General features: G+C 41.4%; 1 protein-coding gene across 2 annotated transcripts in view; it reads left to right on the top strand.

The window, feature by feature from the left end:
- Positions 1 to 19,880, top strand: part of HSD17B2 (hydroxysteroid 17-beta dehydrogenase 2) — a 49,638-nt gene extending 29,758 nt beyond the window's left edge. For both annotated transcript variants that reach the window (XM_037142449.2, XM_037142450.2), the window contains 3 exons: positions 6,032 to 6,217; positions 15,877 to 16,014; positions 19,442 to 19,880. In XM_037142449.2, the coding sequence (XP_036998344.2) occupies positions 6,032 to 6,217; positions 15,877 to 16,014; positions 19,442 to 19,803 (686 nt within the window). In that variant the 3' untranslated portion in view covers positions 19,804 to 19,880. The remainder of the gene's footprint in view (positions 1 to 6,031; positions 6,218 to 15,876; positions 16,015 to 19,441) is intronic.
- The last annotated feature ends 1,084 nt before the right edge of the window (positions 19,881 to 20,964 follow it).

Raw genomic sequence — 20,964 nt, 5'->3', positions numbered from 1 at the left:
TGTAAATGTTACCGAGGGCTCCATCCCCAAACTTCCCACTCCACATTTTTGGGCTATATTGTTATTTCCCTATACCAGGAATTCACACCTGGGTAGTATTTGAAAATATCCAAGTTGGGCTGGGGATGCTACAGATGTTGAGGGGCCTAATGCAAAATTACATGGGTCCCCTTTAGTTTAAAAAACGATTAAGATTTTAAGATGGTGCCAGCAGAGAATTCAACCAAGCATGATGCCCTTCTGATGCACTGGATCCTGTGTGACTGTGCAGGTCTCACACTCCTGATACCTACCCAGCCTGGGAACCCCTCCCCCAACCAATTGCATTGGTATCTGCCTACAATAACTCAGCTAATCTTTCAGCAGTGAGGCTGGTAATGTTGCTATCCTTGTGCTGGGAATGTTAGTGCTAAAGAAGATCCTATGTGGGCATCTAAGTATCAGTATATTTTAAAGCTCCCCAGGGGATGCTAATGTTCAGCCAGAGTAAAGAATAACTGAAATTTAAGCAACTGTGATTTAAGTAACTTCCAAATCTGCATTATCAACCTAGCCCTCTTCTCATTGTCTGGAACTATATGTATATAAAATTATCTATCATATATCTCAAGTCAGTTTGTCAGAAACTGACCTCTGCTGCAAGTCTGTGTCAGTTCACCTTTCTGCACCTCATGGCTTAGGGGCTGGCACTGCCACATTCAGCCAGCAACCTGAAGGTCACTTAGACCTGCAGCTAACCTTGATCCCTGCATCCTATTTGTCTGGAGTCCTGTCGATTCTACCTCCTAGATCTCTATCACTCAGCCCCTTTCTATCATCTCCCACCTGGGCTCCCACAATGACCTTCTTCCCCAATACTTTTAAAGTGCACGTCTTACAAGGTCACCCATCCCCTAAAACCTCTTGGCATCGAGCATCTTCATGTCTTGGGTTCCTCCCATGAGCCAGCTCTGACAAGTGTTTCGCTTCATCTCATTAAATTGTTCAGTGGTTTTCTACCCACCACCAAATAAGTTCTAAACACCTTAAGAAAGATTTGAAGGCCTTTCAGGGTAGTGGCCCCTGCCAAACTCCTAATCTGCAGTGCCAGCTGGTCCACTCAGTAAACTCTGGATAGTTTCCAGAATAGAGTGTGCTAGTTTGTACCTTTGCATATCCTGCTTCCTCTTGCCAAAATTTCCTTCCTGCCTTCATTTCCTTTCTCTAAGGCTCTTCCTTCATCCAACAGCAGACTCACTCCCACAGAAGACCTGGCTCAAACACAACATCGCTTGCGTGACCTTCCTGTAATCCAGGTCACATCATTCACTTCACTCTTCTGGACACTCATGCCTTGCACACCCCTGTATCACTGCATTAAGTACAGTGATCCCTTCCCTATTGCAGAATTACATTCCAGAGATCCTCACGATAGGTGAAAGTCCTCGAAGTAGTGGCATTATTTTAATTATTTATATATTTTTAAGACTTTATAAACCCTTCTCACACTTCTATAAACCTTTCCCACTCTATTAACCTTTCCCACACTCTTATAAACACTTCATATGCTCTTAATCACTTTCTACACTCTTCAACCTACATAATTTTAACAACATGTAAAATTCTATATGGGTTCTCACCAGTGACGTATACAGTCATCCCTTGCTATATCTCAGTTCACTTACTGCAGCTTCACTGTGTCACGGTTTTGCCTGAGACACACGGGACGACTGTGTCTGTCCATCCACCACTCCTCACCACTAGGTTCCTGGAGAACCAGAATCCTGTTTGCAGCAGCATTCTGTCAGACACACATGAGACAACCCACTTCAAAACTGCTATAGCATACCAGAAATATGTTTGCTTATGTGATTGATAAGACCAGCTGGCTTCAGGCATGTTTGGTTCCAGGCACTTCAGCAATGTCATCAGGACTCAGTCTCTGTTTCCTCTATTGGTTTTATTATAGGGCGCTCCATAGAAGCCTCAAACTCTTTCAGCTTATATCTTCTTGACAGCAAAGAGAGAGTAATATTATCTGCCTCATTTGATAGTTAAAGGCATAGTTATTATATAGAGAACACTTAGGAGAGTCCTGGCATGAGGCAAGCATTCAGTCATTCATTCAACAGTAAGCACAGTCCCTGGCAATATAGTCAGTGTTCAACAAACATCCAAAAAATGAGAAGACAAGAGAAAAATAGGTTGTTAGTTATCAGGAATCAATTTTCAGCAAGTTTAGCCATGTGCAGTCATTTTCTAGGAAGGTTGTTTTCCTGGCCTGGTCTTTTGCTGTCTTACCAGGTTTCTCTTATGAGTTTGATTTTATGTGTCGTATTCAAGGAGATATTCAATACAGATTCCTCTAGGGAGGCCTAGAGGGGCAGTACTGACTGTACTGAACATAAAGGAAGGGAAATACCATGCCAGTGTCCAGGGATGAAGGGATACGGAGAGTATACTTTACAAGGTATGAGCCCATGGTACTTGGGACCCAGCACTCTTGGGAGCAATTCTTTTCCGAGACAGAATTACCAATACACCTTTTGCCTGCTCTTCTCAAGGTCTCTATCAACTTCAGCTCTCAGGTCAAAGAGATGTGGAGCAGTAAAAATAGGGGAGTTAAAAATCACCAAGAAGAATGTTTGCTAAAGAACCTTCTGGGACCTGTAGATAAACCAGAAAACCTCTGCTCCTGGAAGAGGGCCAGAGACTGTGCTATGTTCCTATACAACATGTTAATAAATGTGTTAACATATTATTAATTATTAACTAACAGTAACTATTTTAAAGCCCTATAGCTATAATGAGCTTATTGGCTTGTTTAGAATTCTAGGACAAGAGTTGGCAAACTATGGCCCTACCTCATTCTTTTCTTTTTTTTAAACATTTTGAAATAATTGTAGATTCATAGGAAGTTGCAAAAATGTACAAGGAAATACTAAACTCCCTTTGTCAAGACTCAATTTTTTTAAAAAATTATTTAAGAGAAGAGAAGGAAAAAGAGAGGGAGAGAAACATCAATGTGTGAGAGATGTCAATCAGTTGCCCCTCACAAGTCCCCAACTGGGGACCTGGCCTGTAACCCAGGCATGTGCCCTGAGCAGAAATTGAACCAGCAACCGTGTGGCTCACAGGATGGAGCTCAATCCACGGAGCCACACCAGCCAGGGTAAGCCTTTCCCAATATTAACATCTTGTATAAATTATAGTAAAATAGCAAAATGAGGAAGTTGACATTGATATAATCCACAGTTTATTCAGATTTTACTAGCTATACGTGCAAATGTGTGTGTGTGTAACTCTGCAATTTTTTTGTGTGTAGATTTGTGCAAAAAAAATCACCACAAGATATAAAATTGTTCTGTCACCACCAGACTCTCTCATGCTACCAGCTCTCATCCCTGATGCCTGGCAATTATTAATCTGTTCTCTACCTCTTTAACTTTGTCATTGAAAGACTATTATATGGCTCTGCCACCTGTTTTTGTACTGCCTGTGAGCTAAGGATATTTTTACATTTTTCAGGGTTCAAAGAAATCAGAAGAAGAAAAAATTTTGATATATAGATTATATGAAATCTGAATGTCGGTGTCTATACATCAAGTTTTATTGGCACCCAGCAACACCCATTCACTTACATATTGTCTGGCTGCTCTCACAGGATAATGGCAGAGTTGAAAAGTAGGCCTTTGAATACCAAAATATTTACTGTCTGGCCTTTCATAGAAAAAGTTTGCTGACCTCTTCTACACCATTCTCAAGCTGCCATCTGCATGTTGGCAGGTTAGAGGTATGCATCAGACTGAGTGACTTCAAACCCTCACTGGGTGAGAGGGTGTTAGTGGAAGCATCCTCTTCACTCCTCACCATCCTCATAATAGCTGATGAACTTTTGTTACAGAACAGACTGCAGTTGGGGGGGTGCTGAACGATATAAAAGACCCTCCCTTTTTCTCCGGGGGTTCCTCCCCTATACTAGGTTTGGTTTGCCTGCCACCAGAGGAAAGATGTCTCTCAATGCCAGAGACAAGTGAAAAGGAAAGGAATTATTGTTCATTTAAAAGTTGTACAGACTAAAGTTCTTTGGAATACCCACAAATGCACACAGTCCCTCCTTCTCCCTCTGCCCAGTCTGAGGTACCATATCTCAGGAAAGAAGTAGCAGTCCTGAGGCTCCTGGCACCATGCATGTGGCAAAAAGGGAGCATTTCCAAAGCTGTGTGGTTCTGACTCTCGCCCAAACCCTGTGGTCTCCGAAAGATGCCAAATGGCTGCCGCGCCTGGGTTTAAATTCCCATGCCAATCTTCCTCTGCAGCCTCATTTCCGGCTCCTTCCACAGTTGGCCACAGCTGCCAGCATTCCAGGCAGGTGTGGCCCTGTGGTGCGGAGCCAATCATTTCCAAGCTCTTCTGGACCCCCATTACAAATTCCTATTTGGGGCCCCTCTCTGGGCTGCACCCTGTTACACTCTTACTACATGTCAGGCACCCTCTTTCTGGTTGCCTGACATTATTGTGTGTAAATGTCACCAGCTCAGGTGTGCAAGACATGTACCCTATTTTCTGTAACTCAGTTTCTATTTTGAGTCATCTTTCTGCCATGTGGCAAAACCCATTTCTCTTATTTTGAGCTTCATCTTCATTTCCCTGGGGTAGCATCTACATACCTGGGGATGGGATATTTCTTGGATGGCCAGTGCTTCATGCTGGCCCCTGTGGAGATGTCCATGCTCCGTCCAGCCCTCACATACCTATCTCCTAGATGCTATCAAAAGGCATTGTTAAGGTTGGTGCCGCCTGCCATTTCTGTACCCTGCCAGTGTGGAGGCTCATTCCTCTTCTGTACATAGCACAGGTTCCCGCACTTGAGCATGCAGCAGGGGTCACCCGCCGGGCAGGTTGTATCAGGTGCTGGGCTTCAACAATTTCTGATCACCAGTTTCTGATCCAGCAGGTCGGAGGTGGGTTCCAGGCTGGTATTTCTAACAAGGTCCAGTTAATGAGGATGCTGCTGGTTCTGGCCAACACCTTAAGAACCACTGTTCTAAATCATGCTGAGGCTTGGGAAACTCAGAGCATCTGCTACAGGTCTGTCGAGCTAAACACACCCTTAGTCCTGTCACCTGTTTCTCTCAGATAAAGAGGTCCCATGTCACTGGCCTCTGCTTCAGATCTCTCAACCCCCAAAATATCTAGAGGTTATTTTTTTATTTACATCTTTCCTACTATTTATGGCAGTTGTTCCCAAGCCTGTGTATTGGAATCACCTGGAAAATTTTGACAACTACTAATGTCAAGGTCCCCTCCCTCCCCCATCTCAGAGCCCAATCTAATTGGTGGGGATGTAGCCTTGGCATTGAGGCTTTAGAAAGCTTCCCCAGGTGAGCCTAAAGTGCAGACAAGGTTGAAAACTACTACTTGTGGACAGCTGTTCTCCAAGTGTGGTCCAGGCAAGCATCAGCATAACCTGGGAACTTGTTAGTTATGCAGACTCTCAGGCCCCACCCCAGAGATCCCAAATCAGAGTCTCTGGAAGGGGACCCATCAATGTGTGATTGAATAAGCCTTCCTGGTGATTCTGATCAAGGGGGTCAGGCTGGTTGGGGAAAAGAATAAGGCTCTGCAATCTTCTTAGCTATTGGCACTTGTGCTCTACTTTTCCCATTTCCTGGGACTGGAAAATCTTCTTGTCTAAGGAAAAGGGAAGACAGGCTCTTCTGTCATTCTGCATTGTCCTAAAGCTATTATGCTGTCTCCACACACTCCTTGGGGGCAGAAGAATGGTGTAGACTCTTATCTAGCTGCATGGATGTAGGAAGTGCTTTGAAGCAAAAAAATATATATTGCTTGATATTTCACAAATTATTCCCCACATAACCCCTCATGGTAGGTGGTTGTAGGTATTCTAGGAGCCTGAGGCTCAAGAGTTTAAGTTATTTGCCTAGATTCTAAATGCGAGGAGTACTTTTGATTCCAGAACTTGAAGTGTTATAAAGTGTCCTGCTCTCTCATCTGGCCCAACCTCAAAGCTGTTCCTGTCTGTTCTTAGGACTGTGGGCTGTGATCAACAATGCTGGAATCCTTAGCTTACCTGCTGATGGGGAGCTCATTCCCATGAGCCACTACAAGCAATGTATGGCTGTGAACTTCTTTGGGGCTGTGGAAGTCACAAAGGCATTTTTGCCTCTTCTTAGGAAATCCAAGGGGAGGCTGGTGAACGTCAGCAGCATGGCAGGTGAGTTGGCCTTTCCCCTCAAGGTTGTGCAGTGCCCATCATGCGGGACGTGGCTAGTTGCATTCTTTGTGGGCTCAGTAAGAAAGCAGGACATGCTCAAGCACGACTGGGTTAAGATTAGTCAAACTGTATGTTTACTGTTGATCTTAGCACAATGAAACCTTTCTCTCCTTTCAAATCTTTTCATGTACAGACTCTAACATACCTTCTAACCTATCTATTCATTACTGGGGATTTCGGGTTGTTGCCTACTTTCACAACAGGACTGCCAATGCACAAGCTTCCTACATCTGGACAGGAGATCCAGCACACAGTTAACGTCAGCATTACAGGTAGCCTCTTTTCAAACTTCCCTAACCTCAGCAACCTTTTTGCTCCCTGTGGGGTGAGTTGGCAAATGTCTTCATCCTTTGGGGACTGTCAGAGCCCCATGTCTCAGTTGGCCGCTTGCTAGTATTTTCCATACAATCCTCTGCATCATTTTGTAATAGTGACCATTGGATGAGAGTGAGACATTTGATGACTTATTTCTCTCCATGTCAAAGAACAGATAGTCAACAATTTGAGCCGACCTCCCTTTCATAACAATGCCCATGTATGTGACATCACACATGTACAATAAAAGATGTTATCTTGGAATGCTTAGAAGGCCTGGGACAGAGTGTGACTCAATATGAATAGCCAATGCTGGGTATGAAGGCCATTCCCACAGTTGGTTTTTTTTTTGTGGTGGTGGGGGGAGGTGAAGGGGATGGAAGGTAGGGAGGAAGAATAGAGGCACCAACAACCCAGGAGTATCACTTTACTCTTGCTACTGTGAAAAATTTAGAGACTAAATGTTAGAAATTTGCCTCACAGTTCTAAAGGTGAGAAGTCTCACTGGACTAGAATCAAGGTGTTAGCAGGGCTGCATTCCTTCCAGAATCCCTAAGGGAGGATCAGGTCTCTGATTTTTCCAGCTTCTAGAAGCCACCTGCATTCCTTGGCTCATGGCCTCTTCCTCTATCTTCCAATTTCTCCTTGACTCTGACACTCTTGCCTTGCTCTTATAAGGATTGGGGTAGGAGAGAAACATTGCTTCTTCACATTGTGAATACATTCTTCTCTCCCATATTTCCCATCCCTAAAGAGAGGAACAAGAAACAGAAAGAGTGAAAGAGACATCAAGTAGAATTGGGTTTCAAAAAGGAGGAGAACCCTGGCAGGGTGGCTTAGTTGGTCTGAGTGTTGTCCTTTGCACCAAAAGGTTGTGGGTTAAATTCCCAGTCGGGGCACATAACTAGGCTGCGGGTTCCATTCTTGGTTGGGGACGTATAGGAGGCAACTAATCAATGTTTCTCTCTGTCTATTTCTCCCCCTTCCTCTCTCTCAAATCAATAAACACCCTCAGGTGAGGATATAAAAAAAATTTTAGGAAGCCAACCAAACATAGTGGAGATAAACTGCCACTTTATGATCCTGTTTTTACAACTAATGACAGAGTGACCCAGAACAAAGTCCTGATGCCCTGAGTGGCAGCTTCTTCAATTTCACCATGGGGATAATAATTGCTTCTTAGCATTGTGGTGAGATAAGATGAAATTACATGTATTTAAGCATCAGCCACATCCAACATACAGTGAGTTAGAGACCCGAAAGCTATCCTCCATGACATCTGGGGAATAGGGTGGCTATATGTGCATCTGTGGCTTTTTGTCCTGCCAACTGCTGGCATCGCCACCCCCCTGATGGTGACAATGAGTTACTGCGAAGCCTGCTTCTTGCTACTTGTCACACACTAGCCCCTGCCAGATTACTACTTTCAGAGTCGACCATACTTTCTCTGGTAGAACTTTATCTCCTGTAATCATGTTTATTGCCCTTACCCCAGTAATAGAATAATAGCTCTTTAACCCAAATCCTGGTGAGGAAGGCACTTAGATAAATATTTAACCAAGGTAGAGGGGAATTTGGAGGTAATTCTTAGACTGATTACACAAAGGGCACTTGAAAAATCTTCATGTTTGAGAGATCTAAAAGCTTTTTCTTGCCAGCTGGCCTCTTAAAAAGTTGCTGAGTAAAACCTGTGTACGCACAGTTGCAAGCTTGCCTTGAATGAGAATGGTTGAAAACAAACCTTACGAAACAACTCAGGCCTTAGGGCTTTTGAGCCAGCTGTGGTTTGAATCCTGTTCTATGACTGGCTGGGTGATCTGGGTCAGGTCACCTCACTTGTCTATGCATCCATGATAATGATAAGGTGACCCAGCACCTGAGTCTAGAGCAAATGTTTCATAATCTCAGCCTTATTGATATTTGGGGAAGGCTAATGTCCTTGTTGGGGGGGTGGTGGTTGTCCAATGCACTGTAGTATGTTTAGCCACATCTGTGTTCTTAACCCACTAAATGTAAGCAGCACCCACCTCCGTGGCTGATAAACCTTCAGACATTGCCACATGGGGGTGGTCTTCAGGCAAAATCACATCAAGCTGAGAACCTCTGACCTCGGCTGTAGATATAAATGCATTGATGGTTCTGAGTGTTTAGCATGGTTACTGTTTAAAATGCATTAAAATTACTTTACACCAAAGTAATTGGCCTTGGAGATTGTTACAAATCTATAAATTATCAGTATCTAGAAGAGTTCATGGTTCCAGTCTTGAGCCTGGTGTTACTTAGTCTAGAAAAGTTGATTTTGGATCATTCCTGGATTTTTTCTTGCTGAGTTGGCTGCCTTAAGGAAATTAATCATCTGGCAAATCATTCAGCTAGTCCCTCAGCTGCTCTGTGATATGAGAGGAAACCAAAGCTGAGTTACTTCCCTGAAACTCACACAATAGCCAGGGCTAGAGTAGGGCAAGTGAAAGAGAGTAGAACAAGATCAGGTAAACTTTTCTGTGCTAAATTATATTAGATGCTTGCACACCTAAAGTCATTTAATCCCAGGTCTGCAGAATGCAGGTATTAATACCTTTTCTATATCAAGCATACTCTGGCCTAGAATTATCCAGCTGGCAAGTACCCCTCTCCTCTCCTCTGAGGTTGGGTGGGACTGAAAGTTCCAACCCTATAGTCACACGGTTGGCCCCCTGGACAGCCAGCCCCCATCCTCACGTGAGTTCCAAGTCACCTCACCAACATTACTAAAGACAAATTCCTTGTTCTCATCACTTAGAAATTCCAAGGGTTGTAGGAGCTCAGTGCCAGAGACTTTAAAACCAAATATATATTTATTATAAATCAAAGTATCACACAATACCTATACAGCCTCAGGCTGGAAAGTTGCAGCATTTCTGCCCCCTGCTGAATTAATAGGGTATTCACTTGAAGAGCCCTATCCTTCCCATAATTTTTATCTAATCGTATGTTAGCTTTAGATTAGGAAAAAGAGAAATCTCTCTGTAGTGTTGATCATTATGGCTACCAGTTTTCTGAGGCCTTGTTTTACCTCCAAGGACAAGAATATTTGGCTGGTCGAACCTCAGAAAATGTTACTTCTTACATCTCACCAAGAGAGTCAGGCAAAGACCAGGTCTGGACCCACTGCAGGGGTGGGGAGGGTTTGGGTGAGTAGAGTGTTTCCACAATTCTTCTGCAAGCTCCAAAATTGTCACTTCAAGTATCCCTCAGTTTTAGCCCTGGCCAATGGTATACAATAACATTAAAGGAAAGGCAGTGACCACCAGAGTGATCAATGTGAATTCTGACTATACTCACTTGTCAGGAAATAAAGTCATTGAGTAGTTTCCCAGACTTAAAAAAAAAGAAGAAGAAGAAGAAGAAGAAGAAGAAAAGCTGGGTGGGAGAATGTGGTACCTTCTGGAAGGAGGATGCAGCAGAAGGGGGGAATGCTGCATTCATTGTGGCTACACTAAGTAAGGACAGATGGTCTGTAGTTAGGAAGGGTGGGAAGAAGGGTCCAGAGATCTAAATGTGGTTGGTTAGAACTCATCTGATTACTGACTGGGTATTCTGCTAGGTCACCCACTAATAGGTGAGCCCAAGTTCTGAGCTGTTTATCAACACTGGCTATTTAAAATCTATTTGGGGGAAACCTAGCATTCAATTTTGATATCTTCCTTAGCAAGTACTGCTCTAATAGTACAAAGTTTTACTTTGATGTCAGCCACATTGGTGTGATGGATGCATGAAGGATGGAGTGAGGGAAGGGGCATATCATCACTTCAAATTGGGTTGCAGATGTTTCTAAAGCTGTAGCTTGCCCTAGGGCCTTATCACATCTTTTAAAATGTCAAATAAGCCAGGCCTTGTTATTTTTGGCTTTCTATCCCAAAGTTCAAAAAGATGCAAATTTTTTGTTTTATTTACCAAAACTTAGGATACCCTACGACTTTTGTGCATCCAGATACCTACATGGGAGCTAGATAATTCACCCTCCTTAAGCATATCTTAAAGGGAGTATTTTTTAAACTTTTTATTTGGAAGTAATTATAGATTCACAGGGAGTTGCAAGGAAAATGTACGTGAAAATTCTGTCTACTGTTAACCCAGCTTTCCCTAATGATAACATCTTGCATAACTATCATACAACATCAAAACTATGTAACTGATATTGGTAGAATGCATAGACTGATATTCAAGTTTTACCAGTTAATTTGCGTTCATTTATGCATGTGTTTATAGATCTGTGCAATTTTATCACATGTGTAGCCTCCTGCAACTACTAACACAATCAAAATACAAAACTGTCATATCACTGCAAGAATCCCTGAGATAGCCCCTTATAGCCACAGCCATCCCCCACCTCCACTGCCTTCCTAACTTCTGGCAGCCATGAATCTATCCTCTACCTCTGTAATTTTATTTCAAGAATGTTAAATACATGGAATCATATAATATGTGGCCTTTGGAGACTAGCTTTCACTGAACATAACTTGAAAAGAATATATATACATATATTCTTTTGGAAAGGATATATTTTGACCAAAGCTTATACAACTCATAAACAAATCCCCTGAATCTTTAAGTCTTAGGTCAAGGATAAAACAGCACTGCCAGGTCACTATCCAACTCCTGAGATCCTGTGAACCTTCTATAACCGAAACTGAGAATTCTTTTGTTTGTTTGTTTTTCAGATCCTAATCTGTGTTAGCATTTACATGTCCAGAAGACAGAAATAATAAAAAAAATTTCAGGGTGTTCTTTAGAAATGCTAAACAACCCTGTCTGCACATTAGAATAACCAGGGAGAGCTTTAACCCCCCCCCCCCCCCCCGTGCCTGTGATTAGGCACCAATGAAATCATATTGGGGAGAGGAGAGGAATTGTTTTTTTTTTAAAGCTTCCCAGGAAATTCCATTATGCCACCCAGTTACTCTAAACAATTGCTCTAAACAATTGCTCTAAACAATTAGAGGTTCTCAAATTTGTGAGGGAGGAGTGGTAATCAGATTCACCTGGAGAATTGGAACCGCTGCAAAAAGTCAGGCTCTCTCCTCCTGGAGAGGACCCTGGGCCTCAGAGTGCTTCATTCATTCCTTCGGTAATTCTGATACTCACCCAGTCTGAGAACCATGCAGCCAGAACACCCTTCTTACAGTTTATATAAATACTGATGCCCTGACCCCACTGTCAGAGTTTTTTATTTCATTGGTCTAGGGTAGGACTTGGGCATTGGCATTTTTGAAAATGTTCTCAAGGTGATCCTACTGTGTTTACTGAGTTATGTACCACTGATCTGGAATTAAAAACAAAATTAAAACACACACACATATATATGTATATATGCTATTTTAAAATATATATTTATTCATCTCTCTGAGCACCCAAGCTATTGAGTTTCATTTAATGTCAGCCAGAGGATGGATGTGTACATTTCCAAAATGTGGCCTCCTTGGAGCAACATCAGGACATGTGCACTGTTAGTGAGATTATGACCCCCACACACTCTCAGGGCTCTGAATTCTTTACCAGTGCCCCAGGAGAGAAGCCCTCTCTATCTTGGAAGCCAAGTTTTCCCTGTTGAATTGCAAATGAACTTATCTGCTTCTGGCAATAGGATTTTAACTTGAATGGAACAAAGATGAAAATTAGAGAATCCAACTGGACAGATGATGAAGGGGTGCATAAGGCAAGGAAGGGAGAATGCCCTGAGGCCCTGTGGCTCTTGGACATCTACACGTATTTCATCTTATGCCACCAGGGATAGTAGACACTAATATAAGCCATTAACAGCAAGGTTGGCTCTATGAGGTTGAATCCTACAGAACTGCCATTTTGTAGGTCAAAAATGGTCTAATAGCAATTTCACAGGGTTCAACACAATACGCAAGATGAATGTGTCTTCAATGTTTGCTCCAAAGCATGTTCTCTGTTTCAATGAATAATGGTTGATATGGTAAATTCTCACCACCTGCCATACCATCCGTAAGGCAGTACATCACCATGAAAGCACATATTCAGAAATATGTGATAAAAACCCTAATGTAATAGTTTAAGATTTAGTATTCAAACAAATTATGGGAATTGGTTTTCAATGCAGATTATGATCCAGTAGGTCCTAGTAATCCACATAATAAACAAGTATCATGGGACATACTGAGCAGGTGCAGTTATTACCCTAAGAAACACAGAGCCTTTGGGCTACTGAGATGTTATGAAAATCTTGAGTAACACAAATAATAGAAAGCTCTTATATAGAGCTTACTTTGTGCCAAGCACTATTCTAATATATTAACTTATTTAATTGTATCAATAACCCTATGATGCATGTACAAATGTTATTCTTAATTAACAGGTTAAAATAGAGGAGTATAAACATAAAGTGATTTTCCTAACTTTAATTGATTTTACTAAGTAATGGCAGAGCTGGGGCTTGAACACAGTGCTGGTTCCAGAATCCCACTTGTAACTGCAGCCTCTACTAACCAGTCTCCTAGCTGGCTGCTCAGCTATAAAAACCCCGGAGAAGTGAGAACAGGTGAACCGTACAAGTGGGGTTGCCACTTTAAACAAGTTGCTTGCTTTAAGTTCTTTGGCCTTTCCCAGAGTTGGATTTGGAACTCTTAAGATTTTGTGAAATTAAAAATTACGTTAAAAAGAATCAACTAGTCGTCTGTGGCACTGCTTAATATTTGATACCGGATGCTTTACTGAAATGTCATTAGTTAAGCCTCAGGCCTCAGGTTTCTTCCTTTTAAGAGATAGAATCAAACCTCAAAGTAGCTTAAACAAAACAAAAACAAAAAAAATAAATGTATTAGTTCACCAACTGGCTTGGGCCAAGTTTTAAGTTGGGATCATTATAACTCTCCCTTATATCCTAGCCTGCCGACCCCCAACCCTACACCTTCCGCCCCCCCCCCCCCGCTGTCAGCTTTCTGCTGTTTGCCCCTCTGCTTTCCTTTGCCAACCCTATGTGGTGGCAAAAATAGCCTCTGGGGGTTCCTTTGTTTCATCATTATCACACTTAAGTGGCCAGGAGAATATTTAAAAACCACCACCAAATATATCAGGACTCTGGCTCAGCTGAAGTTACATGCCCAGCCCCAACCCAATCCCCACCTCCAGGGGATGAGGTATTTGATTGGCAGGTCTGCCTGTCTGAATGAGAAAGACAGAACCATTGACTAGACAGCCTTCCTCCAAAGGCAGGAAGGTAAGGATGAGCTCAGGCACACCTCTGTTTATTTTGATTTGCTTTATTGCACTTCACAGGTGTGTTTTTTACATATTGAAAGTAAGACCTCCTGCCAGCAAAAAAGATAATGCCTGGGTTTATGGCAATATTCGTTTTATTGAAGGTAGGGTATCTGGAACTGAACTCACAGTATCTTTGAGATATGCCTGTATTTCCCAAAAGGAAATTATGTGCGCCAGGCCAAAGCTCTAATAATAACGTAAGAAGAATGGTGATAATTGATATTCATTATTCCATGTGTCTCTACTTCAATGCCTATGTTCTTCCCCACCCCCAAATTTGATTGATGTGTAGTTGACATATAACATTATATTAGTTTAAGGTGTACGATATAATTATTTGAGATATGTATACATTATGAAATGATTATCACAATGAGGATAGTTAACATCTATCGCCTCACATAATTACACATTTTTTCTTGTGATGATAATTTTTTTAAGACTTGCATTTTACAACTTTCTTATATACAATATAGTATTAGCCATGACCACTTATGCAGTACAGTAGGTCCTTAAATAATAAAGCAGCTGTTTCATTCAACTAGTTTCATTAAAATGGTGCTCAGATGCTCTTGTTTATATTAATTGACCTATAGTAAAATTGGTTTTGTTATACCTCTTTTCCTTAAGTTGGAGCCTGTCAGTGATGGTAAGGGCTTATTGTATATTACACCCCCAACTTTATTCATGTTATAACTGTAAGTTTACATCTTTGACCACCTTCCCCCATTTTGCCCCATAAAATATTTCCAGCACTGAGAAGCTACCATGTGATCCTGTCCCATCAACCCCCACCCCCTGGAAACCACCAATCTGTTCTCTTTGTCTATTATTTTGGTTTTTTAGGTTCCACATATGAATAAGATCATACAATATTTGTCTTTCTCTCTCTGATTTATTTCTCTTAGCATAATGCCCTCAAGGCTTTCAAGGTACATTCATGTTGTGGCAAATGGCAAGATTTCCTATGTTTTTTATGGCTAAATAATATGCCTTTGCATATATTGTATCACATTTTCTTTATTCTTTCAACTGTTGATGAATATTTTGATTGCTTCCATTTCTTGGCTATTGTAAATAATATTGCAGTGAACATGGCAGTAAAGATACTGTGCTTTTTTTTCATTGAAATTTTTATTAACATCATTGTAGATTTACTAAGGTTGTAAGAAGAAGTAAGAGAGATCTTATGTATGATTTATCCATTTTCCTTCAATGGTAGAATTTTGCAAGACTAAGCATCCTGATAATGATATAATCCACCAATTTTATTCAGATTTTCCAAGTTTTACTTCTATTTGCATGTATATTTTGTTTCATACATTTCATCATCTCATTGTCTTTTTAATTATGCACTAAGTATTTACCTGCTGTGAGGCAGGGGGGGGAGTAGAAAGAGAGACAAGGCTGTTTTGGGGGATGATGGACATGTTCACTATCTTGATTGAGTATCTTGATTGAGTGGGGATGGTTTCCTGAGTACATGCATATGCCTAAATTTATCAGACTGTGTACTTTAAGTATGAGTAGTTTATTGCATATATACTCAGTTAAAAAATTTTTATTTTTAAATGGAACCACCTGGCTTCAAGAGTCCATAGACATTTCAGCAAATGCCAGACATGGGTTGCTCTGCCTAAAATCTCCAGGACATTTGTGCAACTATCTAGGTTTGGAAGGAAGACCTCCAGTTCTCCCTGGTCTTACCTTTCCGTGCTTCCCAGTTCTACCAGCTTTTCCAGCCTTTGGCGATTCTCATGACTAGGTTTGCACATGTGCTTGTCTTTGTTCTTTTAACTTTTTAGTTGGGCATGCTTCATCCATGGGAGAACATCTATTTTGCCTGAATCCCACCTCTATCCAAAAGTTAAAGTTTTCAGTCAGAGCATTGGAAACCACAGCATATGTCTCATGCCCATATCTGATGTTTATTAAGGATCATTTATCAAGGGACTCTTAAGTCATCACCATACATGAAAACATCAGACATGATTTTTTTTCTCCCATTATTTCCATAGGAGAAATACCATTTTTAAAGCTGGCGGCCTATGGCTCATCCAAGGCAGCTCTGACCATGTTTTCGGCAATCATGAGACAAGAGCTTGCCAAATGGGAAGTTAAAGTCTCTATCATCCAGCCTGGAGGCTTCAAAACAAGTAGGTGTCTGAGCCTAAGACCCTTGCAATGTTCTTCCACAGAGGGATGCTGAAAGTCCTTTGTTCTGTTCAAACTGAACGCTGCCTTGAGGTCAACTAAAGAGGGGTTGGTATGGATGGGCCACTTTTAAGACTAGAGAGGCAAGTCCTAGGTTCTTTTCAATCTATGTTTGCTCCCCTGCATTCTTCCTCATAGGAATTAACTTTTGATGTCATGTCTTTTTAAACACCACCTCCTCCTCTCTGAGGAATGTGACCCACCTGTTTCCTTACCTGGGAAGGGGTGCCTATCCTCTCCTCCCTGAATTTCTGAAGTGGGGACAGATGCAGACCACCCCTACTGCTTAGTGCTTAGTTCTGGGCCATCAAACATTTAACTGGTGATTGACGTAAGGATATAAAAAAGCCTGTCTAATAAAACACCACAAACTGGGAGGCATTGCTAACATACTAAAGAACAAACCTTAGAGGTTTGACTATTCACTGAAATTGTTATGTCTAACATTTTGGGGGAGCTGCTCTTCTTAGATACTAGCTACTTCCTACATATTCTTTCCTGATGTTTTGATGTTATTTATTTCTTAATTGAAAAGTATATCAAATACACACATAGTTTAACAGATTATTATAAAACTCATGTTTTTAGCATCCAGATCAAAAATAAAGTATTTTCAGCACCCAGAAGCTACCATGTGATCCTGTCCCATCATAGCCTTCTCCCACCCCCAAATGTGCCCACTCTATAATGTTTTGTAATAATCTTTTATTTGTTTTTCTTTACAATTTCACATCCATACATGCATCTCCAAACAATAGAGTGTGGCTGTACTCATTTTTGAACTTCAAATGGAATCAACATGTTTGAATTTTAATGTGTCTGACTTTTTTCACTCAATATTGTTTCCATAGTTTATCTATGTTATGTGCTGCTATTGTTCATTTATTTTCACTGCTGTATTATATTCTGTGAATATGCCATGATCTTTCTGCAGTTGGTGAGATATTTGGGTCACTTTTGGACAATTATGAAGAATTCCTCTGTGAACTTTCAGTCACACGTACTGTGGAGTATGTGGTTTTTCCTATGGCACATGCCCAGGAGTAGAATGACTGGGTCACAGAGTTTAATTATCTCCAACTTTACCAAATAATACCAAAGTTTTTTTCTAAGATATTGCTTTTATTTATAGCCTCACCCTTTTCATATATGTCTTAGTTTGCACCACAGTTCTGCGGGGTAGTTTTAATTGACGTAATTCTCCAGGTGAGGACACTGAGATGAGGTGGGTAATATACACCTGGTATGGGCACACCACGGTGGTGGGGAATTTAAAATCAAATCCTAAAATGTGGTGCTGGATTCTTTTATACCAGACTAACCTCAATTGAAAACTGATATTTGATGGGCTCTCTGAAGGCAAAAAATTAGCCAATGGAAGGCTGAGGACTCAAGTTTGCAGTCCAATGCTTGAAGGTGGGGGCGAGAATAAAAATCCTCGGGGACACAAAGAATTTCTGAAGGCATTCAAGGAGACACACCAGATTTTTTAGTACCTGCAATACAAATACCTAAAACAGATTACATGCTTAGCAGGTTTTAAGCACCTGACATGCACAATCTCACTTAACCCTATGAGGTAGGTATTATAATAATCACATTTTATAGAGAAGAAACTGATGCTCAGAGAAGTTAAGAATTTTCCCAAGCTACAGAGCTTATATAAGGAAGGCAATATGAGACAGAGATGGGTTGTAAACTGAGATAGTTTTAACAATTGTGTGTAGCCCAAAGTGGCAGGAGATGAGTGGGTGTGCGTCAAAAGTGGCAGATGAAGGTTTACAAAGGGCTAGTGGCTTTGATACCAATAAAGAGAGCTTTGGGGAGTTTAGATAGGGTCTGCACAAGAGTGGTTAGAAAGTCCCTGAGGTATTTAAAGAGGAAATGTAAAGGGAAAGGAACCCCCTCTCCTGTGAAACCAGGGATTGGAGGAGAGGTAGTTGGAGGAATAATAGTTCATGCAAACATTTCTCATGACCCAGACACCTCCAGAATAATTGTGAGGGTAATCATTTCTTTAAATGTGGCATGTGCCTTCATAAAAAGAAATGAGCAATTGAAACCATGTTTACATTCCTATGAGTATAATTGGATTCCACTGGCTTACATTTCGCAGTGAGACTCCCCCACAGTCCTGATATTGGGGTGTTGATTGAGTTCACAAACAAAGGCTCATCCCCACAGCAACCCTGAGCAGTCACATACTTTGCAGGAGGGAGCATGAGTTGCTGCAATCTTCCTGGAAGAAAAAAAATCTGACAGGAGCTATTAAAATTTAAAACGCATGTGCCTTTTGACCAGGCAGCCACACTCTGGGGACTATAACCTACAGACATTAAGTTCCGAGATACAAAAGGATATAATATGCAAGGCAGTTTACAGCGAAGCCACCTAAAATGGTGAAACCTAGGAAGGATTGGAAAGCCCTTTGATAGAGGTCGACTCTATCAAAGAGGTTGATATGTGGTTGACTAAAAGCTCATCAATGGAAAATTCTGCAGCTCTGGTCTCCATCTGTAGCCATTGATCATGGGGCAAAAACAAACAAACAAACAAACAAACATGAAAGCAACCTCCTAGAAAAAATACACAGTATGGCCCTTTTTATTTTTTGTTTGTTTCTGGTAAGAATTGACCCAAAGACTTGTATGTGCATATATGTTTGTATGAACAAGGGGGAAATGTAGAAAGGTACACAAAACTGTAGATGGAGGAGACTGATTTTAAAAACATATACATCTTCTTATTATTCACCCATTCAAGTATGTGCACACATATTTTATATAGACTAGGTATTACAGTGTGTACATTATATTTTATATTTTATATAATAGTCATGAAAAGATATGTGCTGGAGCATTCATGACAGCACACTTTCTAAGCACTCCAAATTGAAAATAACCCAAATGTCCATCACAGTATGCCGATGGATAAACAGTTTAGGGCATATTTATACAAAACTATGCAGCTGTGATAATGACCACATGATATCATGGATGAATCTCTCACATCATTCATGATTCCATGTATACAATGTCCAAAGCCAGGCAAAACTACTCTGTTCTGTTTATCAGGACAGTGGGTCCTGGGAGGGGGGATGAGAATGGAGGGTTGAGGATGGTTTGTCCTTTTCTTGATCTGGTTGCTGGTTACGTGGGCTATTCAGTTTGTGAAAACCCAGTCACCTGTGCAGTTTCCTGTTAAAAATATAATAAACACCATTATAAAGCACATTTTTGAGAAGTTGTTTGGGAATGTTGGTCCTTCTCAACAGAAGCCAATTCATAAGGGCCTGCTTCCCCTTAGGGGTCTGCCGTGCTAGTTGGGGTCTTCCCAGCATCTGAGCCTCCCTTTCCTCTGCCATCCCAGATATCACAGGTACGAGGGAAATGCTGGAAAAGCTGGAGAAAGACATGCTGGACTACCTCACCCCTGATGTGCAAGAGGAGTACGGCCAGGACTATATCCTTGCGCAACGGAGATTTCTCACCTCTTTACATGTACACTCCAGCTCTGACATATCCCCTGTGCTCCTGGACATCCAGCACGCCATCTCTGCTAAGAGCCCCTCTACCTTGTATACACCGGGGCCAGGCACTTACTTGTGGCTCTGCTTTTTTAACTTTTCCCCGACTAGCATATTTGATTATTTTAACAAAAAATTTTTTAACTCTGACGTTAGTATGCCTAGAACACTAAGCATGCCTAACCAGAAGAATGAAGTCATGTAGGCAAATAACTGGGAAATGTAACCTTGGAGTGAAAGGGAAACCAGAGCTCACCATTAAAGTTGAGGTTTCCTACCTTGCATTTCCTGTGAACTTTGTTTGTTGAATGGGACCTACTGGTGAGAAGGCTGGAAGGTAGAAATGCCCACCATGAAGAGCGTTGAGTACCAACTCTGCACTAGATACATTTCAGATATTCTCTCATCTAGTTCTCATCAGAGAACCAAGGTAGGTATCTTCACCTCCACTTCTTGGGTAAGGGAATTAAGGACCATAGAGGCTAAGTTCCTAGTTCATTATCACATTGTTAGCAAAAGGCAGAGCTAGAATGGAAATCCAGGTTGGACTCTACTATCCAATACAAGGAAAGTGAAACAGATGAAAGAAAGAGAGAGAGAGAGAGAGAGAGAAAAGGGAGGAGAGGAGGATGAAGTGTCATGGGCTAGAGTCAAACTGAGTCTTTCTCAATGTGCACTGATATCCCACAACAACTATTGTATTTCATTCAAGGTATTAGGGTTATTGTAGATAATCAGTGCCCTGTGCACCTCCCCTCCCTTCCTCTACCAGGGGCCCTGGAGATGATATGACCAGGTCTCTTATCTCAAGCAAAGCCCCAGAGGCCTTTTGGCAGACCCAGGTTGTGCGACTGACTGGTTGGTATCCATCCTCGTCACCTGCACCTGAGCACCCCAGAATGGAAAGCCAGCATTATTATTTGGAGAAAACTGGCTGAAGGGAGCTATGCCAGTTACTTTGAGAGGTGTTGCCAAGTTCACCTCATAGGCAAAAGGGGAGGAGCTGGTGAACAGAGGGGGCATAAAAGGAATTAGAGAAAATGTCAGCTTGATATGAGGCAAGCAGAGTCCAGACATCTTGCTCACAGCAAACCTCTGTCTGTCCCATTTCCTTTTGGGAATGTGCAGGTTCTTTTTCTATTTTCCAACGTCATGGAAATTTGGGGAGAGTAGATAAACTGACAGTGCTCTAAAGTACAATAATAAGTACCAATATAGTGAGATAAACAGAAAATTATTAGTATCTTTTACATTTTATTTTTCAATTACATGTTACATTCAATATTTTTATATTAATTTCAGATGTACAACATAATGGTTAGAAAATCATGTGTTTTATAGAGCGGTCCCCCGATGTTTCAAGTAC

This window comes from Artibeus jamaicensis, unplaced genomic scaffold (genome assembly GCF_021234435.1).
Source record: "Artibeus jamaicensis isolate MK-2021 breed Jamaican fruit bat unplaced genomic scaffold, CSHL_Jam_final contig_464, whole genome shotgun sequence".
Taxonomy (NCBI): domain Eukaryota; kingdom Metazoa; phylum Chordata; class Mammalia; order Chiroptera; family Phyllostomidae; genus Artibeus; species Artibeus jamaicensis.
This window is presented reverse-complemented; position numbering and strand designations above follow the sequence as displayed.